The sequence below is a fragment of the Oncorhynchus tshawytscha genome, unplaced genomic scaffold (assembly GCF_018296145.1).
Source record: "Oncorhynchus tshawytscha isolate Ot180627B unplaced genomic scaffold, Otsh_v2.0 Un_contig_16531_pilon_pilon, whole genome shotgun sequence".
Classification (NCBI taxonomy): domain Eukaryota; kingdom Metazoa; phylum Chordata; class Actinopteri; order Salmoniformes; family Salmonidae; genus Oncorhynchus; species Oncorhynchus tshawytscha.
This window is the reverse complement of record NW_024608968.1, coordinates 55,001-65,000: the sequence shown is the minus strand read 5'-3', so window position 1 is coordinate 65,000 and position 10,000 is coordinate 55,001. Positions and strand designations below refer to the sequence as shown.

General features: G+C 46.5%; 2 protein-coding genes and 1 long non-coding RNA gene across 3 annotated transcripts in view; 2 read left to right on the top strand and 1 right to left on the bottom strand.

The window, feature by feature from the left end:
• LOC121844058 overlaps window positions 1–2,828 on the bottom strand; it is a 29,232-nt gene extending 26,404 nt beyond the window's left edge. Inside the window, exon 1 of the long non-coding RNA XR_006081831.1 lies at window positions 2,533–2,828. This is a non-coding gene — a long non-coding RNA (uncharacterized LOC121844058). The remainder of the gene's footprint in view (window positions 1–2,532) is intronic.
• The window catches only part of LOC121844055 (interleukin-18 receptor 1-like), a 21,458-nt gene extending 17,416 nt beyond the window's left edge, over window positions 1–4,042 (top strand). Inside the window, exons 11-12 of the mRNA XM_042313927.1 lie at window positions 2,144–2,328; window positions 3,563–4,042. Of these exons, the coding sequence (XP_042169861.1) occupies window positions 2,144–2,328; window positions 3,563–3,745 (368 nt within the window). The 3' untranslated portion in view covers window positions 3,746–4,042. The remainder of the gene's footprint in view (window positions 1–2,143; window positions 2,329–3,562) is intronic.
• A 3,542-nt stretch (window positions 4,043–7,584) lies between these two features.
• LOC121844056 (interleukin-18 receptor accessory protein-like) overlaps window positions 7,585–10,000 on the top strand; it is a 12,362-nt gene continuing 9,946 nt past the window's right edge. Inside the window, exons 1-3 of the mRNA XM_042313928.1 lie at window positions 7,585–7,810; window positions 7,983–8,244; window positions 9,228–9,390. Coding sequence (XP_042169862.1) covers window positions 7,705–7,810; window positions 7,983–8,244; window positions 9,228–9,390 — 531 coding nt within the window. The 5' untranslated portion in view covers window positions 7,585–7,704. The remainder of the gene's footprint in view (window positions 7,811–7,982; window positions 8,245–9,227; window positions 9,391–10,000) is intronic.

The window sequence follows — 10,000 nt, the reverse complement described above, 5'->3', positions numbered from 1 at the left end:
CCTGTTCCTCTACCTCTACCTGTTCCTCTACCTCAACCTGTACCTCTACCTGTACCTCTACCTTTTCCTGTACCTGTCCCTCTACCTCTACCTCTACCTGTTCATCTACCTCTACCTGTTCCTCTACCTAGTCCTCTACCTCTACCTGTTCATCTACCTCTACCTGTCCCTCTACCTGTTCCTCTACCTGTTCCTCTACCTGTTCATCTACCTGTACCTGTTCCTCTACCTGTCCCTCTACCTCTACCTGTTCCTCTACCTGTTCATCTACCTCTACCTGTTCCTCTACCTGTTCATCTACCTGTGCCTCTACCTCTACCCGTTCTTCTACCTCTACCTGTTCCTCTACCTCTACCTGTTCCTCTACCTCTACCTGTTCCTCTACCTGTTCCTGTACCTGTTCCTCTACATGTTCCTCTACCTCTATCTGTTCCTCTACCTGTACCTGTTCCTCTACCTGTACCTCTACCTCTACCTGTTCATCGACCTGTACCTGTCCTCTACCTGTTCCTCTACCTGTACCTGTTCCTCTACCTGTTCTTCTACCTCTACCTGTCCCTCTACCTGTTCTTCTACCCCTACCTGTTCCTCTACCTCTACCTGTTCTACCTATACCTCTACCTGGTCCTCTACCTGTTCATCTACCTCTACCTGTTCCTCTACCTGTTCATCTACCTCTACCTGTTCATCTACCTGTACCTGTTACTCTACCTGTTCCTCTACCTGTATCTGTTCCTACCTGTATCTGTTCCTCTCCTACCTCTACCTGTTCATCTACCTCTACATGTTCCTCCACCTCTACCTTTTCCTCTACCTGTACCTGTTCTTGTTCCTGTTCTTCTTCCTATACCTGTTCCTGTTCTTGTACCTGTTCCTGTATCCATTCTCGTTCCTGTTCCTGTATTTGTACCTGTTCCTGTAGCTGTTCTTGTTCCTGTATCCGTTCTCGTTCCTGTTCCTGTTCTTGTTCTTGTACATTTTCCTGTATGCACTACTGTTCTTGTTCTTGTTCCTGTTCCTGTATCTCTTCTTGTTCCTGTACCTGTGCCTCTACCTGTACCAGTTCCCATATCCATTCCCGTACCTGTTCCCATTCCAGTTCCTGTACGTGTAACCGTACCCGTTTTTCTTCCTATTCCTGTATCCGTACCTGTTCCTGTACAGGTTCTTATTCCTGTTCAGGTTACTGTTCCTGTACAGGTTCCTGTTCCTGTATCTGTTCCTGTTCCTGTACCCGTTCCCATATCCATTCCCATACCTGTTCCCATTCCCGTTCCCGTTCCTGTACCTGTATCTGTTCCTGTCCTTGTACCTGTTCCTGTACCTGTATCTGTATCTGTTCCTGTATCTGTATCTGTTCCTGTACCCGTCCCTGTTCCTGTTCCTGTACCTGTTCCTGTATCTGTTCTTGTATCTGTTCCTTTTCCCATTCCTGTACCTGTTCCTGTATCTGTTGCTGTTCCTGTATCTGTTCCTGTTCCTGTATCTGTTCCTGTACCGGTTCCTGTATCTGTTCCTGTTCCTGTATCTGTTCCTGTACCTGTTCCTGTACCTGTTCCTGTATCTGTTCCTGTATCTGTATCTGTTCCTGTACCTGTATCTGTTCCTGTATCTGTTCCTGTACCCGTTCCTGTTCCTGTACCTGTTCCTGTACCCGTTCTGTTCCTGTACCTGTTCCTGTATCTGTTCCTGTTCCTGTATCTGTTCCTGTATCTGTATCTGTTCCTGTATCTGTTCCTGTACCTGTATCTGTATCTGTTCCTTTTCCTGTATCTGTTCCTGTACCTGTATCTGTTCCTGTTCCTGTACCTGTTCCTGTTTCTGTATCTGTTCCTGTACCCGTTCCTGTTCCTGTATCTGTTCCTGTATCTGTATCTGCTCCTGTATCTGTATCTGTTCCTGTACCTGTATCTGTATCTGTTCCTTTTCCTGTATCTGTTCCTGTACCTGTATCTGTTCCTGTTCCTGTACCTGTTCCTGTTTCTGTATCTGTTCCTGTACCCGTTCCTGTTCCTGTACCTGTTCCTGTTCCTGTATCTGTTCCTGTATCTGTTCCTGTACCTGTTCCTGTATCTGTTCCTGTATCTGTATCTGTTCCTGTTCCTGTATCTGTATCAGTAAAGTATGTGCTCTGTGTTTCCAGCGGTGGCTGAGGCGGTGCTGGGGTGTATAGAGCAGAGCCGGAGACTGATCCTGGTGCCCAGCAGTCTGGGGCTGAACCCAGGGCAGGACAGCCAGTATAGTCTGCTCACTGGGCTCCATGCTGCACTGGTGGAACGGCAGACCTGGCTAATCCTCATCCAGACAGAGTCAGCCCCAGACAGCCAGGTAGTTATGCCTAAGGACGAGTTCTGCCTATGGACGACAGTTAGCTTTGTGGGTGTGTCCCAAATGGCACCCAATGTTATGGGCCCTGGTCTAAAGTAGTGCACTATAACGGGAATAGGGTGCCATTTGGGATGATTGCGCTTGGTGAATGTGCGCTGTCCCTGTCAAAATGCCATTTCCCATAAACAGGTAGACCTTCCTAACAAATAAACAGGTAGACCTGGAGCTGATGCCATGCTGTCTATCTAACTAAATAAACAGGTAGACCTGGAGCTGATGCCATGCTGTCTATCTAACTAAATAAACAGGTAGACCTGGAGCTGATGCCATGCTGTCTATCTAACTAAATAAACAGGTAGACCTGGAGCTGATGCCATGCTGTCTATCTAACTAAATAAACAGGTAGACCTGGAGCTGATGCCTTGCTGTCTATCTAACTAAATAAACAGGTAGACCTGGAGCTGATGCCTTGCTGTCTATCTAACTAAATAAACAGGTAGACCTGGAGCTGATGCCTATGCTGTCTATCTAACTAAATAAACAGGTAGACCTGGAGCTGATGCCTTGCTGTCTATCTAACTAAATAAACAGGTAGACCTGGAGCTGATGCCTTGCTGTCTATCTAACTAAATAAACAGGTAGACCTGGAGCTGATGCCTTGCTGTCTATCTAACTAAATAAACAGGTAGACCTAGACCTGCTGTCTATCTAACTAAATAAACAGGTAGACCTGGAGCTGATGCCTTGCTGTCTATCTAACTAAATAAACAGGTAGACCTGGAGCTGATGCCTTGCTGTCTATCTAACTAAATAAACAGGTAGACCTGGAGCTGATGCCATGCTGTCTATCTAACTAAATAAACAGGTAGACCTGGAGCTGATGCCTTGCTGTCTTACTGCTTCAATTCCATTTCCTTTGAAACGGCTTCAACTACTTTTCCTTTCCGAAGCTGACTAGAAACACTTTGTATTTTTCCACTTGTGCAATTGGTTGTGCATATTTGTCTTCAGTGCTTTTTCGAAATTCTATTTTGTAATGAAAAGTGCTACATAAGCTCAATTAGTAATTGTAACCTTAACACAACACCTAGTGATCTTGTTCAAGGGGTTCGGATCTCTTGGTGTAACAACTAAGGTGTTGGGTTGGTAGTCGGTGGACCTCCGTTCAAGTCCCGGTCGGGGTTACCCCCCCCCCCAAAAAAAAATTCACTACATTATTCTGTAAACGTTTTAGGTGGATCTGAAGCTGGACTCCCTCCCTGAGGCCCTGCGGCTGCTGGCCCAGTCAGGACACACCGTCACCTGGAGGCGCTCCCACTCCAAACCCCTGTCCTCAGCCTTCTGGAAGGAGCTGCGTTACCGTATGCCTGCCACGACCAGACGGCGCCCCCCAAAGGACGAGAGGACCATTCTGTGATTATATAGGCTCCAGGGCAGGGTTTGGGTTCAGTCAATTCACAAAGTAAACTCAAATTCAAATGATATAATGGCATCTATTTTCAATTATCTTCACCCCCAACCAACTGCTCCGGGGTGAAGAGGAGTGAAATAAATGCATCTAATGTGATTAATCATTTTTACCTGTAAGAGTGAAATAACTTTCCTTCCAATGTTTAAAAATAAATAAGTTAAAAAGCAGCTTTCTGTGTTGGAATGGTGTGGGCTTACCCCAGCATCAGAATGGTGTGGGCTTACCCCAGCATCAGAATGGTGTGGGCTTACCCCAGCATCAGAATGGTGTGGGCTTACCCCAGCATCAGAATGGTGTGGGCTTACCCCAGCATCAGAATGGTGTGGGCTTACCCCAGCATCAGAATGGTGTGGGCTTACAGAATGGTGTGGGCTTACCCCAGCATCAGAATGGTGTGGGCTTACCCCAGCATCAGAATGGTGTGGGCTTACCCCAGCATCAGGTGTGGGCTTAATGGAATGGGGCTGGGGCTTACCCCAGCATCAGAATGGTGTGGGCTTACCCCAGCATCAGAATGGTGTGGGCTTACCCCCAGCCAGAATGGTGTGGGCTGTCGAATGGAATTATCAGAATTTGTTGGTAACATTTGTAAGATGTTTAATATTCATCAAATGTGTGTAAGTTACTTCTCATCAGAATGGTATTTCTGTGTAATTCTGATGTGAGGTTGCAGTTATCTGTTCTATGTCAAAACTAGAGTGCCTGGTCAAGAGGGTCAAAGTGTCATCATGTAAACATGTCTTTTATTCCCTACCTTTCCAGTGGGGAAAGGAGGGTTTGCAGTGTCTGGAATCATTCTATGCTCCCTCTAATGTTGTTTCTATCTTAACCTATAGCCTCATTCTCCTCTCCGTGAGTTTGTCCAGGAGGTTGTATTTAGAGTGGGTTGTATCTAAATGACAATTTGATATATGCCTATTGGTTTATGGTTCTGGGGTTTAGGAAAGGAGACAAAGCTGAACGATGAATTATGTCTATGCTGTCTGACTATGTGTATCTTTGCTATTAAAGGAACTCAGTTGCATTGTAAGGGGGCTCAGATAATTCAGGGGGAGACACTGAATTTATCTGAGAGTCACAGGATTGTGATAAGAGCTCATATAATTAAAGATGGACTTTTATAACTAACTCTGACGTGTGTGTGTGGTTTGCTCCCATGATTTGGTAAATAGAGGAAATTTCCACGACAGGGCTTACCCCAGCAACAGAATGGAGTGGGCTTACCCCAGCAACAGAATGGTGTGGGCTTACCCCAGCAACAGAATGGTGTGGGCTTACCCCAGAATGGTGTGGGCTTATCAGAATGGTGTGGGCTTACCCCAGCAACAGAATGGTGGGCTGGAATGGTGTGGGCTTACCCCAGCATCAGAATGGTGTGGGCTTACCCCAGCATCAGAATGGTGTGGGCTTACCCCAGCATCAGAATGGTGTGGGCTTACCCCAGCAACAGAATGGTGTGGGCTTACCCCAGCAACAGAATGGTGTGGGCTTACCCCAGCAACAGAATGGTGTGGGCTTACCCCAGCATCAGAATGGTGTGGGCTTACCCCAGCATCAGAATGGTGTGGGCTTACCCCAGCAACAGAATGGTGTGGGCTTACCCCAGCAACAGAATGGTGTGGGCTTACCCCAGCAACAGAATGGTGTGGGCTTACCCCAGCAACAGAATGGTGTGGGCTTACCCCAGCAACAGAATGGTGTGGGCTTATCCCAGCAACAGAATGGTGTGGGCTTACCCCAGCAACAGAATGGTGTGGGCTTACCCCAGCAACAGAATGGTGTGGGCTTACCCCAGCAACAGAATGGTGTGGGCTTACCCCAGCAACAGAATGGTGTGGGCTTACCCCAGCAACAGAATGGTGGGCTTACCCCAGGGTGTGGGCTTACCCCAGCAACAGAATGGTGTGGGCGATTGGCCATACCAATGAGTCATTAAAAATATTAATGCGACTAGACACAAATATGAGTATAGGACATAACTTGAGTTAATGGAATATGAACTTCTAAAAGTGAGATTTTCACTGGACAGCTACTTTAAGACCCATTGACTCTGCTTGTCTAGTAGACAGAAGAATTGTCTTTCTCGCTCTACCTGTTTCTCTACCTGTTTCTCTCTGTTACCAGTCGGGGGCCAGACCCCCCCCACACACACACAAAAAAAAAAAAAAATTAAGAGATTCAAGGAAAGACCACCCACAGCAGCAGGTCACACCTCAGTGTACTTACGTACACTTCCAACAAAACATGAGACAGAAATGACAGTGAGAAGAAATGCATGAATTCCTTGGCCCTGGTATTTCACAGGGCTGCTGTGTAGGAGTCTGCTATGGTAATAGTCACAATAGAATCACCAAGTACATTGACATGAACCAGGAAGTTGACCTGGTGAACAACAGTAAACAGAATGTCCAGACAGGATATGTAGATGAAGAATTGGCTCATAATCCACATAGTATGAGTAGATGGGATTGTGACATGTGTAGATGAAGAATTGGCTCATAATCCACATAGTATGAGTAGATGGGATTGTGACATGTGTAGATGAAGAATTGGCTCATAATCCACATAGTATGAGTAGATGGGATTGTGACATGTGTAGATGAAGAATGGGCTCATAATCCACAGAGTAGATGGGATTGTGACATGTGTAGATGAAGAATGGGCTCATAATCCACATAGTATGAGTAGATGGGATTGTGACATGTGTAGATGAAGAATTGTCTCGTAATGAAGAATGGGCCACATAGTATGAGTAGATGGGATTGTGACATGTGTAGATGAAGTCCTTTATGACTGATTTGCATTTGTCTTGTTTTGTGTTCATGTACGTGGTGTTTTAGTTCTGTTTTATCGAGACAGTATTAATTATTAAGCCTTTATTTGGGCATTTAAGCCTGGACATACAATGTACTTAGGGTCTATGGGACCTGGTCAAAAGTAATGGACTATATGGGACACAGCCTCACTGACTCTGTCTAAAGTAATGGACTATATGGGACACAGCCTCACTGGTTCTGTCAAAAGATGTCAAACCAAGTCTTGAGAGGCTGTGCCAAAGCCTGTATCATTCATTACATAACACATCTGTCCACCCCACTCTGTTTGCAAGGTATTGGTCTATAGACTCACCACTGTTCAGTGTTACTAAGGTATTGGTCTATAGACTCACCACTGTTCAGTGTTACTAATGTATTGGTCTATAGACTCACCACTGTTCAGTGTTGCTGATGTATTGAAACTGTGCTTCAGTAAATGTTTTGGACTTGTAACACAGCTGCCTTCTCTTACATCACAGATCAGCCTTGCATACTTACACATTTCACACTAATGTCTACCCACACCCACAGATGCACAGAATCCCAAAGATGGTGTGAAACTTCTAGAGACTCAGTTCAGTGCTCTCTGCATCTAACCAGGAAATGGACGTTGACACAGGAAACTGGTGGTCATGTTTTCACATGGTGCATCTCTGAGGGAAGCCAGTATCAGATATGATTGGTTTCTCAACCGTCTAAGAGGCAAGCTGCACAGACTAGTGGCTAAAGGAGAACAGAGCAGTGGAACTAATGCAGGGAAACTAGTTCAGATGAGTCCCTTTTCATTTACTAGGAAAGGAAGGGACTGACAGCTATTTGTCTGGTTTTAGAATGGTGAAAGAGATTCTGTTTCCAGGAAACCCAGATCCTTGTGACAGTTATGACACGTCAGTGGTGAAAGGTTGATATTGGAATGAATGAAGTGGTGGGTTGATATTGGAATGAATGAAGTGGTGGGTTTGATATTGGAATGAATGAAGTGGTGGGTTTGATATTGGAATGAATGAAGTGGTGGGTTGATATTGGAATGAATGAAGTGGTGGGTTTGATATTGAAATGAAGGAAGTGGTGGGTTTGATATTGGAATGAATGCAGTGGTACGGAGTGATGCACCCTGGACCGTCACTGGCTTTAGCAATCATCGCATGTTTTCTGCAGAGATACTTCTGTGAAAGTCGCTGGGACAAGGAAGAAGGTACTTATCTTTATTATCAAACAATTGTATAAAACAACATTTATAGATTTGACCAGGTAGATATTCCATGTGCATATAGACATATCATATGCCTTCAGTATTAATGACATTATTTACATTATACGTACATCTGTGTGGAATGAGAGATGTCTTTCTTGTGTGACACGTGTAGGTTTGAAGCCAGGCTCAGAGACGTACGGCTACAAAGCTTTCTCTGGGGAGGGGTTTGTCATGCAATGTACCAAACCACAGTCTGCCGGTCTCTGTGAGCGCCTCTACAACATCACAGCCAGCTCTGAGGAAGCTGATTGGTCGAAGGCCGAGGGGGAAACCAACAGAGACAGAGTTGACGGGGCCGTGACAGGACGGGGGAACGCACTCTGGTTCTCTACCGTTACTGCAAAGGACTCTGGGATGTACACATGCCACACAGGGTAGGTAGTCTGTTGACGGTCTTTGGGTAGGCCCCTCTCTCTGTTTCACAGGGTAGGTTGTCTGTATTGACTCTGTTTGGGTAGGCCCCTCTCTCTGTTTCACAGGGTAGGTACTGTATTGACTCTGTTTGGGTAGGCCCCTCTCTCTGTTTCCACAGGGTAGGTAGTCTATATTGACTCTGTTTGGGTAGGCCCCTCTCTCTGTTTCACAGGGTAGGTAGTCTGTATAGTCTGTATTGAGTCTGTTTGGGTAGGCCCCTCTCTCTGTTTCACAGGGTAGGTAGTCTGTATTGACTCTGTTTGGGTAGGCCCCTCTCTCTGTTTCCACCGTCTGTATTGACTCTGTTTGGGTAGGCCCCTCTCTCTGTTTCCACAGGGTAGGTAGTCTGTATTGACTCTGTTTGGGTAGGTAGTCTGTATTGACTCTGTTTGGGTAGGCCCCTCTCTCTGTTTCCACAGGGTAGGCAGTCTGTATTGACTCTGTTTGGGTAGGCCCCTCTCTCTGTTTCCACAGGGTAGGTAGTCTGTATGGACTCTGTTTGGGTAGGCCCCTCTCTCTGTTTCACAGGGTAGGTAGTCTGTATGGACTCTGTTTGGGTAGGCCCCTCTCTCTGTTTCCACCGGGTAGGTAGTCTGTATGGACTCTGTTTGGGTAGGCTCCTCTCTCTGTTTCACAGGGTAGGTAGTCTGTATTGACTCTGTTTGGGTAGGCCCCTCTCTCTGTTTCCTGCCCTTTGATCAGAAGAAGTGAGAGAAGCTTTGGTGGAATGGACGGATGAAGTGAAGTAGTGTAACTCTCCAAAACATGCCACGTCATTACATGAATTCTCTTCAGGACCAAAACGCCTTCACAAAGACAGTACAAATTCGGGTTCTTACTTTGAACAGTTTGCCTGGGTTTGATTTTGAAAAACAGTTTGCCTATATTTTTGACCTTTCCAAGAACAATGTGTGAATTTGAATGTGTGTTGTTATTATCACAGTGGTATGGTGATCCACGTCTATGTGGAGGTGCTGGAGAGGGCCAACCTGGGGTGCAGGGACACAGAGGAGAACAGAGTCACACTGGTTCTGGGCAAAGGTGGCAGGATCCCATGTCCTGGGATCAAATGTCGGACACAGAGGTCAGAGGTCACATGGTACAAGGTGATTATTCCAGCAGATTTTTGGATAGATGAATGGATGGATTGTTGGGTGGATGGTTGGATGGGTGGTTGGATGGTTGGATGGATGGATGGATGGTTGGATGGTTGAATGAATGGATGGGTGGGTGTAGGTGGGTGGGTGGGTGAGTGAGTGAGTGAGTGAGTGAGTGAGTGAGTGAGTGAGTGAGTGAGTGAGTGAGTGAGTGAGTGAGTGAGTGAGTGAGTGAGTGAGTGAGTGGTGTGGATGGGTGGGTGGGTGGGTGGGTGGGTGGGTGGGTGTATAGGTGGGTGTATAGGTGGGTGGGTGGGTGTAGGTGGGTGGTTGGATGGGTGGGTGGGTGGGTGGATGGTTGGTTGGGTAGGTGGGTAGATGGATGGGTGGGTGGATGGATGGATGGATGGATGGATGGATGGATGGATGGGTGGGTGGGTGGGGGTGGGTAGGTTGGTTGGGTAGGTGGGTGGTTGGTTGGGTAGGTGGGTAGATGGATGGGTGGGTGGGTGGTTGGATTGGTGGATGGGTGGGTAGGTGGGTGGTATATTGATGGACGGCAGGTTTTACCTGATGTTTGTTTCTCTTCAGAATGTAGTTATGGTATCATTCCACTGCA